Source organism: Poecilia latipinna, unplaced genomic scaffold (assembly GCF_001443285.1).
Source record: "Poecilia latipinna isolate Pla-1442-1.1 unplaced genomic scaffold, P_latipinna-1.0 Scaffold117, whole genome shotgun sequence".
NCBI classification, from domain to species: domain Eukaryota; kingdom Metazoa; phylum Chordata; class Actinopteri; order Cyprinodontiformes; family Poeciliidae; genus Poecilia; species Poecilia latipinna.
This window is the reverse complement of record NW_015112733.1, coordinates 456,255-476,859: the sequence shown is the minus strand read 5'-3', so window position 1 is coordinate 476,859 and position 20,605 is coordinate 456,255. Positions and strand designations below refer to the sequence as shown.

Here is a 20,605-nt window from a genome sequence, read left to right as displayed (position 1 = left end):
CACGTCCCAAATAAACAATAAACTAACCATGAATAAACAAACATTTCTGGTATCAAAATGACAGAATTTGGAAATGTTCTGGATGTGTGAATATTTTTTCAAGGCACAACATATCAGAAAGTCATTTTATTTTTCCATCGTATTCACCTGGAGCATTTATGCTTACATACAGAACATATACTTTAGCCAAAAAATCGTTCGTGAAACAAATCACAATTTGAGAGAAACAGGCTAAGATCTGAATCAAAGTACATTGTAACATTGTCAAATTTATTATAGTTTGTTAAAATATGACAAAAAAAAACAAAACAAAAAAAAACACTACAATTGCTACAAATATTTTTGGAAAGGATTGCTCCTATCATGGCTGTCCTCCACAACACTCCAAGTTGTGATGTAGCCTGAGAATTAAATAAACCCTGCAAGCAGCAGAGCCAAACCCGTCTTAAAGCAGTCTGTCCAACATTTTAATGGGCAGAGTGTGTCCTCAGGCTTCACATTCCGCTGAATCATATTGTCTCACCATCAATCACTGTAATACATCTTCAAAGTGAAGCTCAGTCAGTAACAATAGCCTCTCTCCGCCCAGAGCCCACTTTTATTTATTTATACATTTTTTTCAAAGTGACTTCATGAGATCAGAAAGCTTCCAGAAAATGATTCTGAATGATGATTCATATATTATTAAACACTTTTTTTCCCTCCTAATCAGTTCGGATGCGATGCTCCTCATGTTGGCTCCGACTTCCTCTTCCTATAACGATGCGGCTCCGACTCAAGATGATGATGCTGAGGCTGTGGGTACCGCTTTAAAGAAGCGGATGCTGACCACGCCCTTCCGCGAACCACCGATAGAGGGCGCGGTTTCGATCCCAAGCAGGCCGAAAGAGCAGCAGCTTTTACCTCACTGCCCTTCCAGCAGCATCTCACCTTCAGCCGGCCACACGCACATCCGCCGACGCCCCTGACAGAGACCACCGGAGGCACAAGCCGCGTCTGGAAGAGAAAAACAAACGGGGCGAAAGCGTCCAAAACCAGGGCCAATTGATTTAATAATGTAGGGCTTGTTTTTGCGGTTTGACATCTAATTTAGCCTGCCCGCTTCACTGCGACACAGAAATCCCGCATAGATCTACCGCAACCTTCTCCTCGGCTTGTCACGATCAACCCGTCTTGCCTTCCCGGACGCAAGCAGTCGACGTCTTCCGCGAATCCGTCGCTGTTTGGGTTTTTTTCTTTTCTCTTTTCGGCAGTCAGATCAGGCCGCATCTGCTCGCCCTCCAGCCTCAGCAGCATCTTTCCAGCAGCAGCAGCAGCAGCAGCAGAAGCAGCATCATCATCCTTCTCATCAACGCCATCCTCGAATCTGCGCAATGGCCGACGTACCAGCGGAGTGCAACATAAAAGTGCTGTGTCGCTTTCGCCCCCTCAACCAGTCGGAGATCGTACGCGGGGACCAGTTCCTGCCCAAATTTCAAGGGGACGACACCGTCATCGTGGGGGTGAGTGAGGATGGGGGAGCCGCTTTGTTGCAGGCCCTTCATCAATAAATCACCAGCCGGCGCGACCCCATCTGTTTGGGTCGGAGCTCAGGTGTTCAACGCGACGCAGCAGCAAATTAAAACGCCGCGCTCTTTTCTCTTATTCTGGGGTCCATTGCATGACAAAGCGCAAAAGTTTAGCATTCATGTGATGTTTCTGAAATGCGCACATTGGCCTGTTGCATCAGCTGACTGTGGTCTGCGCGGTGCTTAGATTGTTCTAGTGTTTATTTTTTTGTTTAAATGTTGCGATTATTGTAGCGGTTTCGTTGAGAATCGTTGATTCTTATTAACGAAAAAGAAATACGGAAGCTCGCCTCGTTCATCTTTGCCTCAGTGTTAAAGAGGCCCTGGGTGGTGTGTCCCCCCTCCACCCCCACCTCCCTAATATACACCGACAGTAAACACATTGCCTGGTAACGTGTTTATAGTGCAATTTATTTGTACATCGTTTTTTTTTTTTTAAAAGTGCACTGAAGAAAGAAAAGATGTAAATTCTGCCTTTTTAAATTTGTGTTGATGACATCACAAGAGGCACAACAGTGAGTTCCTCATCAAGAACTACAAGCATGCAGATTTACATACATTTAAAAACTGACCATGTTCCTCTTTGATATTGCTTTGGACATATAAAAGAAGAAGAAGAAGAAGAAGAAGAAGAAGAAGAAGAAGAAGACAGTCACTGTGCACTTAAGCCATGAAGGAAGACTTTATTTTTTGTCAGTTTACAATTTTTATGGAGATAAACTGTCCCAAAAACATTCAAGCATAATATCTAATCTTATTAGATTGTACATTATTATAATCAGAAATCTTTGCTATGCTCTATTTTGATTTATTCATTCTCTAATCCTTTGTGGTCCAGTCGACTTTTATAAAATATGACTAATTTTGGCCCAAGCTCTTACCAAAAATAACAAACTTCTGGTGGCAGATATTATTATTTAAAGTCAAAACACCTTATGGTGGGTGACACAGTTTTGTACCCAAAAACAAACATGAAGTGGGGAAAAAGGGTGAAATGAGCAGCACTTGAATCAGGTTAGGTGGCATTAGTAAGCACTAGTATGGAAAAGCGACTTTTGATAGATTTGATTATATATATTTTGACATTCTGAAGCAGATAAGATGCATTAGAGTAAAGGCAGTGGCCAGATTTTGATTCATTCGTCTTGATGGATGCAATTATTTCTTACTCATGAGAGTCAGAGAAGCAGAGTCTAATGTTTTGTTCACAAGCAACAATGGAAGAAAGCCTGCTGATCCACTGACATAATTCAAGCGCTCTCTTTGGCCTCCAGGCCAGCAGGGGGCTCCAACCAGGAAGTCACAAAGTTCACTACTCTGTCAGGTTGTAAATCCTGTTTTGATTTTCTCTCTAAAGTAATGTTACATTTGGACAAGTTTTGGCAATACGAAATTGTCTACAAAGTTTACATTGATGAAAACTATCAGCAGAGGTTGGCATCTTTTTTTTTATAATAGTAATGTAGTCTGCTTAATTCTGCATAATAATATAGTTTGAGAAACAGGTTCTGATTAAAAGCATGGAACGAATCTGGCTTGGAAACAGACTGTAGTTGGTAGCTTTTCTATATTTTAGTTTATAAGTAATTTCAAAAACATGTTTTACATTTTTGCATGTAAAGACTGGAAAGTGTCTCTACTCTACTTTCTTGTTGATAATTGTTTTTAAACAGACTCAATTTAGATACCATATGTACTAACAATATAAACTAATTAACTTAGCATAATCTGAATGCTACATTGTTCACTCTTGGCTTCTGCATATGTCAAACATAAAAAGGACACCAATAAAATAGTGTGCCTGCCTAAGGACACGTTCCAAAAAATGAGAGGATAATGTTGATTTAGATTCTCCCGTATCTTTGAACATGCAGAGGGACAAACTACAGTGAAACTATCTCCAGTGATGAATGCAGAGATCTCATCTTGACCTTCCTTTCCTCTGTTGGCATTAGGTTGGACACTAGAGCCAGAAACCGATCTGTCTAATTGCCCAAAGAGCAGATCAATAATCGTTCAGAGACAGCATGCATTACCGCCTGACCTGGTTTTTCATGTCTCTGGCTTTTAGCATCTGTCTCCTCTTGGGTCTTCTAATAATTCTTTGTTTTTCATTTCTTGTATTTTTTTTTTAATCATCCTCTTGGCTTTCTTTATTGTCTCTCCGCTTATAAATTTGGTTTCCCTGACGCTTCCTTCAGAGAGTGACTGTCTCTCCCTCGTAAATCACTCTGACGTGTAGGCGGACTGCAGATGAGTCAATTTGCTAATGATGATTAATACAGCTCAGTTTCTGGCTGCTGACATTATTATAGAAGGCTGGCCTCAGGTTCAGATGGAAAAGTGATGGAGGTTACTGAGTCACTTATCAGCGTGTCTCACAGAGGCTGCCTACATTTGATGTAATTAAATAAAAAGCATACCATTCTGGATTTAAGCACCAGCATATGGATGAAAGAAAATGACACCAGTTCAGGAGTCAGTATTTGTTTAGAAGGTCTGTATTTTATTCAGACATTAGCATCTTGTTTGGAAAGATATATATATATATATATATATATATATATATAGAGAGAGAGAGAGAGATATGTTTCCTGATTACTTGTATGGAGAGTAGAAGTGATATTGTCCATATGTAGAGTTTTACTGACCAAATAAATAATGACAAAATGATTTGGAGATGACATTTTAATCTGGCTTCAGTAAGTAAATTTATCGATTAGCACAGCTAGCATCACTAAAACAGTTGTCGTTCTAAGTGTACTCCAGGGAATGTAGATCTTTGTCTTATGTCTGAGATTCACTGAAAAGATCCCAACATTCCCAAATCCAGCATTTCCATAACAGACAGAGGCTAAAGATCTGAAGATTAAAACAGAGAAACTGTTTTATACCTTTAGCCTTCCTGTTATTTGGTGAAAAATGTGCTCTCTTTTGTTGGCCGAATGAACTGTATACATGTCTTGACATGTTGTGGAAACAGATGCTTTCAACATCACTATGTGCTGAGACACTTAGTAACTGCATAAAGAAGATACTAAGTGTCGTCCATGTCAGCTGACGGAGTTTACATGCTGTGTGTTTGTTGTTTGGAAAAAGATTGTGTTTTTAATTACAGTGGTAGCTAACCAGTCAGGGCTAATGAAAGTGAAAATCCTCAAATTCTGGTCCGGATCTGATTTCTCAGCCCGTCTTTATAACTTATTTATTTTTTCTAATAAACTGCAGCTTAGCTTCAGTTTTACTATAAAAACTGGAATCTACTGAAGACAGATCCACATGGTTTTGCTAAGGTTCTGTGGAGCATGGTCGTGTCAGAAGTGGCAAAAAAATGGGGAAAAAATTTGAAAATGGTTCATTTTTAAAAAAGAAAAATCAAATTAAAGAATAGCACTGAAAACTCACTTAGGTGTAGATGTGTTTCAAAACCTGTAGGAGCAACAAAACAAAATTCACGTAAAAAAAAAAAAAAAAAAAAAATGGGGGACAACATCGGGTAACATTCCCCCATTAGGAAAGAAACCCATGTTTCTTCAAAGTAAAGCACTTTATCAGGCATCTTCATTGATATGCCGGTGTCAATGAAGATGACACCGGCATTATCAACAAGTTGTCCAGATTATCAACAAGTTGTCCAGAATCTAGTGTAAAACTACAAAAAATATGTTTAGTCAAAATGTATTTTCCAAAACATTTTCATCTCTGATGTCATTTCTAACTGTTTGCTTTTGTTTTGTTTTGCTTTGCTGCAGGGGAAGCCGTATGCATTTGATCATGTGTTTCCAACCAACACCACCCAGGAGCAAGTTTACAATACCTGTGCCAAGCAGATCGTCAAGGGTAAGGTCAAACCGAGGAACACGTCCACTGCTAAATCTACTCACAACATTACAGAAAAAAATCTGACAATCATTTATGTGTCGTTGTGTCTTTCTACATGCAGATGTGCTCAGTGGATACAATGGCACCATCTTTGCATATGGACAAACGTCCTCTGGGAAGACTCACACCATGGAGGTCTACATTATATTATATTATATTATATTATATTATATTATATTATATTATATTATATTATATTATATTGTGTTCTGTGTCCAGTGGAGAAAATGAAATATTTCTGCTCTTACTCTTTTGTATCTTGTTCAGCGAAAATGGTGGACAGAATAAGACAATTATAGGGAATCTAGTTGAACTGTTTTTACATTTCCATGACACTATTTACCCGCTGCTTTGTTTTTGGTTCTGGTTTGTTTTGTTTCTGCTACAGTTGATGGAAGCTAGACAATGGTTTTAACAGAAAATATCTATTTTAATAACTGATTATTTGTTGTCCTGAAAACAAGACAATTTTTTTTAATCACAAATATTGCTATTTTTCTATCATATCTTGTTATTTTTAGTGTCTTAAGAGTGCTATTGTAAAAAGAGCTTTCATCAACACTTTGATCTGGACACTGATGGCCGTCTCACACCTTCTCAGTGCTGTTTTTTCATCTGTTTTTCATCTGTTTCAGGGAAAGCTGCACGACCCTCACCAGATGGGCATCATTCCTCGCATTGCTGAGGATATTTTCAATCACATCTTTGCGATGGACGAAAACCTGGAATTCCACATCAAGGTCTAATTTTAGACTTGCTCCATCTTGTGTCGTGAACATTTCTCGTTTAGGAAGAGTGTCTTATTTAGATGTGAACTTTTTTTTTTAACCTCCTCTCCATTTTTTATTTGCTGTTCCCTTTTCCTTCCTTTTTTTTCTACATCAGGTTTCCTACTTTGAAATCTACATGGACAAAATCCGTGACCTGCTGGATGGTCAGTGAACAGAGATTGAAAAGAGATTAAAAGAATAATTTGCTAATGTGAAGAAGTATTTGTTTTATTTATTTTGTTTTCTTTTGGCTATAAATGTCTAAATCAAACAGATATGATGTTATGTTCATGTTACGTTTCTTTTAGTGACGAAGACCAACCTGTCTGTCCATGAGGATAAGAACAGGGTTCCATATGTTAAGGTTGGTAACGGAGATGCTCTATTTTCATCCTTCTAAATGAACCTCTGGCTGGATTATTACATCAATGATAACATCTCTGCCTCATTTTCTCCTCCACTTAGGGATGCACTGAGCGCTTTGTGTCCAGCCCTGATGAGGTTATGGATGTGATTGATGAAGGCAAAGCGAACCGCCATGTTGCTGTGACCAGTGAGTATCAGTAAAATCCCATAGAAAACATTTATACGTACAATGATCCACACTCTTTTCTTTTCTTTTTTTTTTTTTTTTTACAATGCAACCTCAAACTTTAATAGATATTGGATTTTTATTTGATAGACCACTGCAAAGCATGAGAGACTGTGAAGAGGAGGGAAAAGGAGACATCATTTTCACAATGTTTTGTGAAAATATTTGTTTTTTAGGGCTAAAAATCTGAAATTGCAATCAACTCCCTGCCATGAGTGAATACTTTGTGGAACCGTGTTTTACGGCATTTGCAGTTTGTCCTTACATTTTAAAATTATGCTGTACTTTGTCTTGGTCTACCGCAGATAGTCTCAGTAAAATACATTGAGGTTTTTGATTGTAATGTGACAGGATGTGTGGATCATTTTCATAATGTAACTGTTGTGAAGATCTGTGTTTGGAGAAACACTCACAGCTCCCACTGTTGCCAGTGTCATTGATAATAACGTGTTAGGAGTAAATGATGGTCAAGTTTATCTTCCTTGTAATGGAAGCTCCTCCTTACAGGAAAAAAGGACAAGACAAATAATATTTTTTTAATGAAAATGAAAACATGCACAAAGATCCCTGGATGGGGTTTGAACTTGGTGAAAAGATGCTAAATTTTAAAACGCAGTATTGTGAAAAGTAAAAAAACAAAACAAAAACAAAGTTGACCCCAAAAAATAAATAAAACCAACAGAGGCAGAAAATAAAACTTGAACATCCCTCCATAAAGGTTGCAAAGGTTTCAATAAATGGGACAATTGTGTGTTTTGCTTTATTTTTGCACTTTTGTCACTTCAACCCTGAAAATTCACTTCCCTGTTCTGTTTTTGTCTATAAGTTAGTGCAATATCACAAGCTTATGATTGAAAATGATAATTTACCATTATTGTGTTATATTCAACTCTATAATTATTTCAGGTATTGGTGTCAACTGTTTTTAGTATAAATGCTCTTGTACTTTTGTAGTCGACTTTTTCCTGCTGTGGTTACAAACAACATGCTGAAGTAAAACAATTAGTCCAATTATAAACTCCCTACAACCATAAAAAAAAAGACTTAAAATGTTTGTGGTTTTATTTGCCCACTCATGGTGATAAAACCAAAGGCAGACTGAAACAGGAAGGGGAAGCATCAGATGAGCTTTGGGAACCGGTGCATTCAAGACATGCGAGTCTCAAACTCACAACAACCTCGAACGTGGAGGGAGCAGCACGCCAGCAGAAGCGGCTCTCAGATGATTTGCTGAAAGCCGCATTCCTGTGCGGCGCAGGGTTGTCCGGTTCCTGTCGCTGCCTGCTGACTCACGGTGCTGCAGAGTGATGTTGCTGATAGCAGCCGAATGGGGCCACAGTCTGCCGACGCGGAGCTGATGCCCTCAGATATCTGCAGAGAAACCGGAACTTTCAGCCTGTGAGGCGGTTCGATCAGGAGAGTCATTTAGGAGAGTGCTGCTCATTTATCAGCGGCTCGCTGTGAAACGGTGAAATCCTCCCGCTGTGATGTTGGCTGCTTTGATCGATTTGAAACTAATTGTAGGGAAATTTTTAATTATTAAAAACAATAAACAGTAGGTTACCGTTTGCACTTCGTAACACTCTTTATTATGAAGAGCTTTGCGTCTTTAAGTTAGATGATTACATGGCTACAGTGTAGTAAAGATAATTAAGTTGCCTTTCATTCAACTCTAATTACATTAGCATAAACTCAAACTCAATCACTGGCTTCTGTTTTCCAACCGTGACTTTTCCTTATGTTTTCCTTTCATTCTTTTCCAGAAAGTCGGGAGAGTCTCTCCATTTTAATTGGTTGAAGGGGGTCAGGAGAGGATAGCATTAACGTCAGAATCCCCAAGGCAATAACTAATTTGCTAATAACTAAAACTAATAGCTAATATAAGAATTAATAAATCCGAATAAAATAAGTTGAAGTTTGTGGTTCTAACCTGACAGAATGTGATAAAGTTGAAAAGGTTATGACTAATTTTACAAAGAGCTGAATGCTGGGTAACAGATAGACTGGTGGCTACACATTATAAGATATGTCAGGCCCTACATTCGTCCACTTTCTTTATTAAAAAGTTAGTCACAATGCACCATATTTTAAAGTTGTCCTGTATGGGCGCTGGTGCCTCTTGCCACTATACATTGCATTGTGATTTTCTTAAGTACTTCCTCTGTTTTTTTTTTTGTTTTTGTCTTTGTCCAGACATGAACGAGCACAGCTCTCGCAGCCACAGCATCTTCCTGATCAACATCAAGCAGGAGCACGTGGAGACGGAGCAGAAACTGTGTGGGAAACTCTACTTGGTGGATCTGGCTGGCAGCGAGAAGGCAGGAGACGCATGCAGGAGACGGCAAATATTCAACACCAGTGAATTCTCGCCAAATTCAGATCAGTGATTATTCTTCTCCGTGTTCGCTTTCCCCCCTCCAGGTCAGTAAGACCGGAGCTGCCGGTTCTGTCCTGGACGAGGCTAAAAACATCAACAAGTCTCTTTCCGCTCTGGGGAATGTCATCTCTGCCTTGGCCGAGGGAACGGTAACAGCATTCGTTTCTCTCTTGATTCCCCGTTTGCCATTTCTGTTTGTTTAATTACTTAATTAAAAGACAGACAACAACAAAAAGATTTTCTCCTCAGTTGTTTTAAGCTGTAAGCTGAAAGATTCAGTTTTTCCAAAGTGTTTTAGGACAGAAGAAAATGAACCAGTTTTACATTTCCATTTGTTCAGTTAGTTGTGTTTTAACTCAAAGAGGAAAGAGTCTTTATGTCCTGCTTGTTGGCTGAAGTTTTTACTGCCCTCTATTTTTTTCTTTCCTTTCCTTTCCTTTCTTTTCCTTTCCTTTCCTTTCCTTTCCTTTCCTTTCCTTTCCTTTCCTTTCCTTTCCTTTCCTTTCCTTTCCTTTCCTTTCCTTTCCTTTCCAGCAACACAGATTTTTCCATGAAATGCCAGAACCATCCAGCATGTTGTCACATTTGTTGGCTAAAGAACTGTCCGTCTGTAGCTCCTGTTTCAGGCTCTGTACTTCTAACATTAAAAAAATGAAATAAAATAAAATAAATCAGTTTCTGTTCTTGTTTTGTATCTCGCTTTTCTCCTGTTCTTCGTTGTTGATTTATCTATAGCCGTTTCTCTTCTCCGATCGTTCATCTCCTGCAGAAAAGTCACGTTCCGTACCGCGACAGCAAAATGACCCGCATCCTGCAGGACTCGCTGGGCGGGAACTGTCGCACCACCATGTTCATCTGCTGCTCTCCGTCCAGCTACAACGAAGGGGAGACTAAATCAACTCTGATGTTCGGACAGCGGTAGACACACAGTCGATTCAGCTTTGACAAATATCTAATTCTGTCCAGATCGGACAAAATAAAAAAAAAAATAAAGCTTGCATTAAAAATTGAGCTACAATAAGTGGGAGAAGTTAAAGAAATAGGAACACATTTAAGGGAATTATACTTTAAATTAATGCTATTTTCATGCAAACGTTTTCAATGTTGATTTTCTTTTGTTAGACAATATATTTTTTCTCCACTTACTTACTTATATTTTACGAAGCATTTAAAACATCTAATATTTTTCTAACTTTTAGTAAGTTTTTACAATCTAAGCTGAACAGATTTAAAAAAAACTTCCCTCTGATGTTACTAATGTTTTTTTTTTTTTTCTATTTGATTCTGAAAGTCAGAGAGGTGAAGAACCCATGCTTCACTCTTCAGATTAAAATGCATTTTCTGCATTTCTGCTAAAGAAAATGTTTGCACAAAAAATCTTTGTGAGAAGATTTTCAAATGAAGTTTGGACCATTGTTAGACTCATCCTTAATGACATATTAGACATTTTATTATTATATAATCACGGTAAACCATAAAAAATGTTTTGCACAGGAATGAATCAGGGCAGTGAGGTCTTTTGGGCATGAACTGAAATTCAAATAATTTGCGGTAGATAGAAATGCCTTTTGATTATATTTAAGTTTTATTTTGTGTAAACCAACACAAAGCTGCACATAAATGGGAACTGGAAATAAAATATTAATTGTTTTTTGTTCCTTTTCCTCACCCTGGATTTCAGTCATATCTCTGCATGTCCAAAGCATCATACTGTGTGATGTTACGAAATCTGGATAGAAATTCTTATTTATGTGATAAAACAGTCTTAACAAAGCGATTCTTAATTCCAGCCTGTATTTATTCCCTTTCCTTCTTCTGGTCTCAGCGCCAAGACCATAAGGAACACGGCCTCCATTAACCTGGAGTTGACTGCCGAGCAGTGGAAGAGGAAATACGAGAAGGAGAAGGAGAAGAACAAGACGCTGAAGGAGACGATTCAGAAACTGGAGGCGGAGCTCAACCGCTGGAGAAACGGTGCGATCATCTCTTCCAATCAGGCCGTCGTTTTTGCTGCATAACTTCTGATCAGACCCGAGATGCAACGTCGTGTCTCCTGCTTCGCAGGAGAGGACGTACCCGAGACTGAGCAGACCACGGCAGACGTGGTGACTCGCATCGAGACCGTGGAGGAGCGCCCCGTTCTGGACAACGACACCTCCTCCATTGTGGTCCGCATCTCCGAAGAGGAGCGGCAGAAGTACGAAGAGGAGATCCGCAAGCTGTACAAGCAGCTGGATGACAAGGTTGAAAGCTACAAACTTAAAACAGTCCTTTGTTGTTATGTAAACTATGTTAGTTTTATATTTGAGTAGACGTGCAAAGCTGCCCTGAAAATTGGTATTTAAGGCTGATTATGTCCGTCCAACTAAACTAGGGAGCATCAGTCAGAGAGACCAACAAGATCTGTGTGACGCTATACACATTTGAGTCAAATGATTACATTTTTGTAATTTTGCTAAATTATACAGTCAACAAACTGGCGCCCAACGTGGGGCTCAAACCCACGACCCTGAGATTAAGAGTCTCATGCTCTACCGACTGAGCTAGTCGGGCTCAGTCAGGCGTTTCCAACATTTTAAAGGGTCAATATTCATTATGTCACGTTTGCTGCAGGACGATGAGATCAACCTGCAGTGTCAGCTGGTGGAGAAACTGAAGCAGCAAATGCTGGACCAGGACGAGGTGAGAAAACTCTCCCAAATGTCCTAAATGATCCGATTCTGCCTTTAGCTCTTAAAACGTTCTGTTGTATCTTTTACCGTCTTCACGCCGGCAGCTCCTGGCCTCGTCCCGGGGAGACGGGGACAAGGTCCAGGCTGAGCTCGGCAGGCTGCAGGTGGAGAGCGACTGCGCCAAGGCCGAGGTGAAGGAGGTCCTTCAGGCTCTGGAGGAGCTGGCCATTAACTACGACCAGAAGAGCCAGGAGGTGGAGGAGAAGGGCCTGCAGAACCAGCTGCTGGCCGACCAGCTGTCCCAGAAAATGGTACGTTTCACCGTGACGCGATTGGTGGAGGGAGTCAGGAGAACCGAGCTGAGAGGCAGGAGGGGGAACAGAAGGTCCATTCTGGCCGCGCTGCAACAAAGAGACGAGCAAATGTTACAGTAACACAGTTTCAGTGAGTGGAAAGCAGTGCAGGAATCTTATGAAATTTAAATATTGGATTAGAAAAATCTGTTTATATTATAGATATGTGGAAGTTATGTTTGTACTTCTGTTAGTTTGCTTTTTTTTTAATGGATGTTTGTAAAGAAACGTAAAGGAATTTCACCGTCATTGCAAAATGATCTAGTAATAATCTTTGTTACTTTTCACTATAATGCCTCTATCAGCGATCCTGAGTCTGTCGCTTGTTCAAAGCCCAGTCTTGAAATTACCGTCATTTTTATCAAGTCTGCAGACCCGTCATTCACTTTGACTACTATAAAACATATAAAAATACAATTTCTTGGCTCGAAAGACGTCCATTACAGCTCTACGGTTGGCTCGTGTGCTTCTCCTTTCCCCCCTCCCCCAGGCGAGCCTGATGGAGCTGGAGGCAGAGCTGTCCCGTATGCAGGAGGTGAGCGGTCAGCAGAGGAAGCGCATCGCCGACGTCCTCAACGGACTCATGAGGGACCTCAGCGAGTTCAGCACCATCGTTGGGAACGGAGAGATAAAGCTGGTGAGCACAACTGCAGAACTAGAAGAGGTTTCATGTGGAGGTTATGGAGGCAGATCACCTTAAAATGTCTTAAACTCAATTATCTCAGGTACAGGCTTCAGTAGGCTAAGATTGTCCTTAATAGATTTTATTTCAGTCATGCATCTACATTCATCCATTTGTTTTATACTCTGTGGCATTAATTTGTTTTATGTGCTGGAGTTTTGCCTCAGGAATTTGGTTGTTGTTGCCCTAATTTGCAAAAAAAAAAAAAGTTTGTTGTGGTTGGCTGTTCTTTGTTCTGCTGTAAAATTGGACGAAAACTCGTTCATGTTTGTTCGTGTAGCCGGTGGAGATCAGCGGCGCCATCGAGGAGGAGTTCACCGTGGCCCGGCTCTACATCAGTAAGATCAAGTCGGAGGTGAAGAGCATGGTGAAGCGATGCCGCCAGCTGGAGAACATGCAGCTGGAGTGCCACCGCAAGATGGAGGAGACCGGCCGGGAGCTCTCCTCCTGCCAGCTCCTCATCTCTCAGGTGCCAACGCAGAATAAAAAAAAAGAGGAATAAATAAAATAAACAAACTAAAATAATCATGGGCAGATGGGTTGAAGGGGTGGAAGGGTCTTCATGGTTCATGCTGTTGTTTGTGCTTTCTGTTCGTGCAGCATGAGGCTAAGATCCGCTCTCTGACCGAGTACATGCAGAGCGTGGAGCAGAAGAAGAGGCAGCTGGAGGAAAGCCACGACTCCCTGACCGAAGAGCTGGCTAAGCTGCAGGACCAGGGTAACGGGCAGCACAGAGAAGCTCAGGAAAGCCTGTCTTGCAAAATAAATTCTGCTTTCTCGCTTCATTGGGTTTTTTTTTTTTTTTTTTTTTGCTTGTTTGCCACTGAACTTACAGATAACTCTGTGCTTGAGGAGAAAGACGGAGAGAAGGGTGAGATCGAGGATGGAAATACGAAGGTAAAGATTTTACTGTGTGCGTTTAGGAGAAAGTTGGTGTACTTTCCTGTAAAAATTTAGTAATTCCTTTAAACCTCACAATATGTTTGACTCAAATTACACTCCTGAGCTTCACCTGCTAAAAAAATCAATACCAGATTTTTTTATTAATTTGATTTGATTTAAGTGTTTAATGCCTGGCAGGAGAAACCATGGTATATTATCAGTCAGCATCTTTTAATGCGCGTGGTTTTCCCAACTTCCAGAAAGCGCTTCGTCAGCAGGGGGAGTCTCACCGCGGCCTCCATCACAAGCAGCTCGCCCGCCTGCGGGATGAGATCAACGAGAAGCAGAGGGTCATCGATGAGCTCACCGAGTCTGACATCATCTTTTCTTTTACCAAAAGATTGTCTTCTATCCAGTCTTTTAATTTCAGTAGTTATTTGCTATTTTACTTGTGTTTTCCATTGAAGGAACTGTGACTTATTTTATTTTTTTTATGTCCTAAAACTTCAGTCGCAACTCCAAGCTGGAGCTGGAGCTGGCTCAGGTGCGCGCCGACTTTGATCGCCTGAAGAGTCAGGACAGCTGCAAGAGCGAGCGCCTGGAGGAGCTTTCGTACGTATCTGGGAGTTTTAGTTTCACTAAAGCTATATTTGGATTAAAGTCATGATCCTGATGTTCAAGAAAAGGAAATAAAAAAAGGAAAAAAATCATGGCCGTTTAGTATGTAAATGAGTATTTATGCATATTTGACGACAGAGGTGATTGATCTGAGTTTTAGTCCAGCAAGAGGACAACTGAACAGATGCTTTTCCTGCTTTTTGTTAGATTCCTGCATGAGCGCCATGAGCAGACCAAGCAGGACTTGAAGGGTCTGGAGGAGACTGTTGTGAGTAAAACAGACACGACTCTCCATCTGCTTACAACTCCCAGAGTTTCTCCCTAAAGGACGACACTGTATAAGTTTCGCATAACAGAGAAAGTAGTTGTTTTTACCGCAGGTCTGCAAGACCAAAACCGTGCAATTTTTTTTTTTTTTTGATGTAGCAGCCCTGGGTTTTGTAGTTTTTACAAGCGTATCTTGTAAAAACTACAAGAACTTAAACAGGTTTTAGTTGTTGTCATCTGTGCAGACAGCAGTCGTGTGATTGGTCTGAGTTTTGAATTGGCCGTGGTTCACACGCTGAAATGCTGCAGTGGGAGAAACTTATGAAGACTTTGCAGAGACTCTGCACTGGAGTTCTGTCTTATGGAGCTTCTCTAGACTTTAACCGTCTTTCCGTCTTCCAGGCCCGCGAACTCCAGACCCTCCACAACCTGCGCAAGCTGTTCGTTCAAGACCTCACGTCGCGGGTTAAAAAAGTAAGGAGCTCAGCTCTCAAGAAACCCGTGAGCTACAAGCGCCTCACAGAGGCTTACGAACATATTCACACGCCTTGAAATTCTTCACGTTTTGCCACATTACGATGACAGATTGCAGTTTTTTTTTTTACTTGAAAACGATGTGATAGATCAACACAAAGTAAAGTATCATGGTAAAGTGGAAGGAAGAGGATTCATGGTTTGGACGTTTTCATTTTTAAAACATATATGAAAAGCAGCAGCTCAAGTGGGAGAAAAGACTGAAGAGTGGCAAAAAGAAAAGCAATATTAAAAGAAAATAACTGACCACTTGTTTTACCTGTAAACACATTACAATCCTGAATAAAAAACTGTTTCAAAGGCTGAAACTGGGGCACTAAACATTGATAACAGGGTTTGTAAAAAAAAAAAAGAAAAAAAATGATACAAACTATTAATCATTTATCTTCCACTCTTCAACTATGCTTACTTACTGATGTGACAAAATGTAAAAACGTACCGCAGCAAACTGCTCTGTGTTACTTTTGATTTTTAAAATATTTCTACAGAAATATATTAAAAAAATGTTGCAGACAATTCATCAGCTCCTCCGTTAAGAAGCGTTCCCCTTTTGATTTTCTCTTGTTTTTTTCTTTGTTTCTGTCTCTGCAGAGTTCCGAAATGGAGCCTGATGATAGCGGGGGGTCTAGCACCCAGAAGCAGAAGATTTCCTTTCTTGAGAATAACCTGGACCAACTTACAAAGGTTCACAAACAGGTGAGAAGCGCATAGAAGTGAGACGGGTTGTAATAATAAGCGATGTGATCCTGCAGGTTGGAATTAGATCTTAGAGAAGACGTACGACATTAATACAGCAGAGTTATCATGATGCATTATTGCTATTTTTCACTCACTTTTTGCACCAGTCAGTTTTGGGTCATTTGCTCCAAACAACACAAGTAGATTGTGAGTTTGAAAGTAATAAATGAAGATCTCTGCGAACCGTTTGTTTATATTGGTTCTGTGCCTTTAAATCGGTTGTATTTCGTCCTGTTTCCTGTCTCACACCCACAGCTGGTTCGTGACAATGCAGATCTGCGTTGTGAGCTTCCAAAGCTGGAGAAACGTCTTCGGTCTACTGCTGAGAGAGTTAAGGCCCTGGAGACTGCACTGAGGGACGCCAAAGAGGGCGCCATGATGGACCGCCGCCGCTACCAGCAGGAGGTGGATCGGATCAAGGAGGCCATGAAGTCTAAAATCGCGCTGCGGCGCCCCCATGCTGCACAGATCGGTACAGTTCCCTCACTTGTCCTACGCAACACTCGAGCGTGACGGTGCGACTACGAACAGCTGACAAATCTTACGTGGCTCTCGTCATTCCAACAGCAAAACCAGTGAGACCAAAGCAGCTGCCCGTCTGCTCTCCCACCAACCCGTTCTACGCCTACATCCGGGCCACCGAGCACGCCAACGCCTACAGCAACGCCCTCTTCCAGAGCAGCACGACGCCCAAGAGCTCCTCCAGCATCGACTGCAACCTGAACTCTGTGCAGAGCAACACGTGAGTTAAATACTCCCTCGGTCTGCGCCATCTTTGACCGGAGCGCTTAAACGTTTTTCCACATTTCTCCATGTTTAGACCAGAAACTGCAAAGTCGTCTACGTCGAATGTGACAGACCAACGCATGGCGGTAACTGTGAAGCAGAAGGAGAACGCATGATATTAGAAACACTGTTTACGAAAGTAAAGCACATTTAAATAAAGAGGTTAAACCAACGTGCTGCCGGTTAATATTTGGAATAAAATATGTGACACCAATGTTTGTAAGAATGTTTTTATAAAAGACTAATGTTAGAGACTGGGGCAGAGCTTCACTTTCCAGTAGAAAAACAACTGAACACATGCAGACACAGAAACAATGAAATCCTTTATTCATGTTTTAGAATGGCCCAGTCAAAGTCCAGCCATAAATCCTCAGAGAATACATATGGTAAAACTTGAAAACTCTTCTTATTAGAACGTTCAGACTTTCAGAAATATTCCAGTAGCTTGTGTTGGTCTGTCAGGACAGCTGAATCAGCAAAATACTCTGAAGGTAGAGGTGATTATGTGACAAAATGCTAACAGATACAAGGTACTACTTTTGTAATGCCTTGTACATAAAGGCGCACAGAATCTAACGAGCTGATTTTGTGCTGCGAAACGCAGAGATCTCGCAGGTTACTTCATTTAGTTTCAATGTTTCCCTGTTTGGCAGAGTTTCCACAGCTCTGGGCTACAGAGCAGGGAGGTATAATGGAGATGTGCTGGAGTCCTACCCACTCAACATTGACAACGGTAAAAATAAATTTATAAAAACCTCGACTGTTGTTGAGAACAGCTCTAATAATTGTGTTTCAACATCTTCTTAAACTCCTGATTTTTTTTCCTCCAACAGGAAACAGCATCAATGAAACCAGAGACATAAATGACAACAGGTGAGATCTGAAAGAAAATATTCACCGTTTTATTCAACAAAGGTTTTTAACCTTTTTTTTTTTCTTCTTCGATAAACTAAAAATGATCTTAAGCAATCAGGTTGTTGACGTCCTTATTAAGAGTCAGTCAGCTGACCTTTATGCAGCGCTATCCAGATGAAACTCACAATGTTTCTGCTTCATCAGAAGTGACGTTCACTGTGGCAGCGAGGTGGATGACTCAAACAGGCACAACAGCATGCAGCAGCCGCAGACTGCTTCAAGTTGTGAGTTTATACGAATGTAACCTTTAATCTAACGACTACATACCTGATCCTAGACTCACTTTGAATTTTAGATTTTGTTGCATGCACACACTTCGCTTTCTGCATAAAGCGATAGATAATAAAGGGCAGAATTCCTGATGTTGTCCAACTAAATACTTTTCCCCCCTCGGCTATTAAAGTAAACAGAACTGCAGTGGATGCAAAAACCCAGTAAAAAAAAAAAAATCTGTGTTTGGTTTGGCTTTTGCCACTAAAATTAAATCTTGTTGTTTGTTTATTGAAATTGTAGGGTTTTTTTTTTCTCCCATCACAATTATTCTACTAAAATTGATGACATTATGTGGAAATATTGAAGCAACATCTAAAATATCAGCCAGGATGCTAAAGCTTGGGTACAGATTGACATTATGTGCCCAAATGGGCCAAAAGTCCAGCAAACTATAGTGAAAAGCTTGTGGAAGAATAAAAATTTCACCAAAATGATGCAGCCTAAAGGCACTTTGATCAAATATTAAGGAAATATGTGTAAAACAAAATTAATCTGGATGGATTCTCTTTAGCTAAAAAGCTCTTTCTTATTCTGATATTTAGCAAGCACAAATGTTTTTGTCATCCTAAATGAGGGTAAGAATGGCTTAGTTGCATATAATGTCAGACACTGAGGGAAAAATCTTGTTTTTTTTCTTTTGCAGTGTATTTAAATATCAGGCTTACATTGAAAAAAATATCACTTTTCTAAAGAAAATAAATTATACTGGTGAAGAGTTTTTCTTTCATAGCTTCAAAAAAATAACTTTATGCATTAGATTCACATACAATAAGCAAGAGAAAGTAATCGAAGACTATAATGCATCTAGAAAAAACCGTGTTTGTGGTTTAGCGAGGTGTTACAAGCACTTAAGCATTTTGGGGTTTTCTATATTTTGTGTGCTAGTTTGAGACACAATGAGACATTTCTCATAGTGACTAATGAAGGGCATTTACTTCTCTCTCCAAGTAAAGCAAGAGGCAAAATTAAATCTGTTTCTCTGAGATCTAAAGCCAGGAATTAAACTGCAAAAAAAAAAAAAACGTCTATAAATGCGGCTTGCAAAACAAAACACAGTCCAACATAAAACTGGTGGTGTGTACAAACCAAAATCAACCCAAATGAGTTGATTAGTTAATGATCCTTCCTGTTATTAATCTCTATTTGGTTGTCTTTGCAGAGCTCAACCAAACACTGTAACCCTCGGAGAACCCTCCCGTTTTGTTCGCATGCAGCCTCTGTGACCTCCGTCCACCGCATCACCACTGAAGATGAAGATGAAGATCTGTAGCCCTGTGGAAGATGAAGCCCCCTCCTGTTCCCACGGTGACCTTTCTTGCTCTCCGTTTTGGGCTCCAGTCCCTTCCGGTTCAGCCAGTGCTGAGCATCTTCTCTCAGGCTCTGCTTTATTCAGACAGCCTAATCACAGACGAATCTAAATTATTGATCCGTGAGTTCATCGACGGGGCCCAGCAGATATCACTGCCTGAGGTGGCTGAACCGAACCAGGACTGGACCCAGATTGCTCGATGCTCACACTTTGTAAATAGTAGTGCTGTATACTCCTGTAGTTTTTTTTTCTTCTTTTTGTTTTTGACCAACAACTGTTTGTCCAAATTGCCACACTCGCTCCGCCCCCTTTGTGCAAATTTTCTTCGCCACGCCGGTTTAAAAAAAACAACAAACAAAACAACAAATGCGAGCGACCATGAATCTTTTATTCTGTCATAAATAAGAGCGTATACCAGCTAGTCGGTTGACACCTCAGTCTTTTTGTGCATGTTGCTTAAGTTTCCTGGCCAAGCTTTCAAATCTCTCTGCATGTGTCCTATATGGAGCTGGTGATGGATGCAAGAAACAAGAAACGAGAGCGGGACGATTTCCCTCAGTCCAGATCTTGGTGTCAGTACTCTATGTTTTCTATCTCAAAGTAAATCTCAGTGCAGATTTAAATCAGTGTAAATAAAAAAAAAAAGGAAAAGTCACAACGAATATTAGAGAGAATCCCAGCTCAGACTCACAGTTGCATTGAGAGGATCTCGACTGATTGCTTTGATAATGCCGCAGCTGTACGATGGCCCTCTGTACATTCCCTGCACCGCTCGCACACTTCAGTGTCCCCTTTACCGAGCCTTAACATCAACTGATACTTCACAGTCAATTGGACTCGCTGGCATTTGCATAAAGTACATTTGTAATTACTACCTCTAGAGCAGCTTGTTGTTTATGAATACCTTTCTTTTCAGATGCTGATTAAAAAGAGAGCTGATCTTAGAGTTTCTACACAGTTGTAACTTTAGAATAAGAGTACGTGTAAGTAGATTTTGACGTATTAACCATAGCTGTAGTTTTCGCCTCATGCCGGTTCATTAAAAAAAAGCATTTTTATTTCCTCAGAGCTTGGCCGATGCGATGGTGTTTGCAAAAACGGCCTTTTCAGCTTTAAAACGACAGCATGAAGCTTTGTTGTTATTCTTTGTCACAAGATTTGACTTTAGATTTTTGTGTACATTACATCCACTCCCAAATGTGCAGAAAAGCAGAGGCTTTTTTTTTATTTTTTTTTAACGTTTGACATATGGGCAGTTGCCCAGGACGGCATTAGAAAACGGGCGCACAAACACCATGTACAGGATATGTAACCTATTTATCTGTTTGTCGCGTTCTCTCAACAAGTTTTCTATCGTTTTCTTACATGTGCAATTAAATGAGAATTG

At 40.3% G+C, this 20,605-nt stretch overlaps 1 protein-coding gene and 1 non-coding gene across 2 annotated transcripts; one reads left to right on the top strand and one right to left on the bottom strand.

The window, feature by feature from the left end:
- The first annotated feature begins 733 nt into the window (after positions 1-733).
- LOC106944906 (kinesin heavy chain isoform 5A-like) lies at positions 734-20,266 on the top strand. Its single transcript, XM_015028232.1, has 29 exons — positions 734-1,502; positions 5,321-5,408; positions 5,512-5,585; positions 6,086-6,190; positions 6,336-6,384; positions 6,529-6,584; positions 6,686-6,773; positions 9,006-9,130; positions 9,234-9,338; positions 9,959-10,107; positions 11,015-11,163; positions 11,254-11,432; positions 11,803-11,871; positions 11,966-12,172; positions 12,705-12,851; positions 13,177-13,365; positions 13,497-13,614; positions 13,732-13,793; positions 14,039-14,148; positions 14,289-14,390; positions 14,604-14,664; positions 15,066-15,137; positions 15,789-15,893; positions 16,191-16,407; positions 16,503-16,677; positions 17,375-17,454; positions 17,555-17,594; positions 17,781-17,860; positions 19,069-20,266. Coding segments are annotated over exons 1-29 (3,132 nt in total). The 5' UTR covers positions 734-1,373; the 3' UTR covers positions 19,071-20,266.
- trnak-cuu (transfer RNA lysine (anticodon CUU)) lies at positions 11,670-11,742 on the bottom strand. Its single transcript has one exon. It is a non-coding gene; the product is annotated as a tRNA-Lys (tRNA).
- Positions 20,267-20,605: the final 339 nt, after the last annotated feature.

Coding starts and splice junctions, on each gene's coding strand:
- LOC106944906 (XM_015028232.1), top strand. CDS start 1,374: ATGGCCGACGTACCAGCGGAGTGCAACATAAAAGTGCTGTGTCGCTTT. Junction 12,173..12,704: donor ACCAGCTGTCCCAGAAAATG/GTACGTTTCACC, acceptor CCCCTCCCCCAG/GCGAGCCTGATGGAGCTGGA. Junction 17,455..17,554: donor CCCACTCAACATTGACAACG/GTAAAAATAAAT, acceptor TTCCTCCAACAG/GAAACAGCATCAATGAAACC.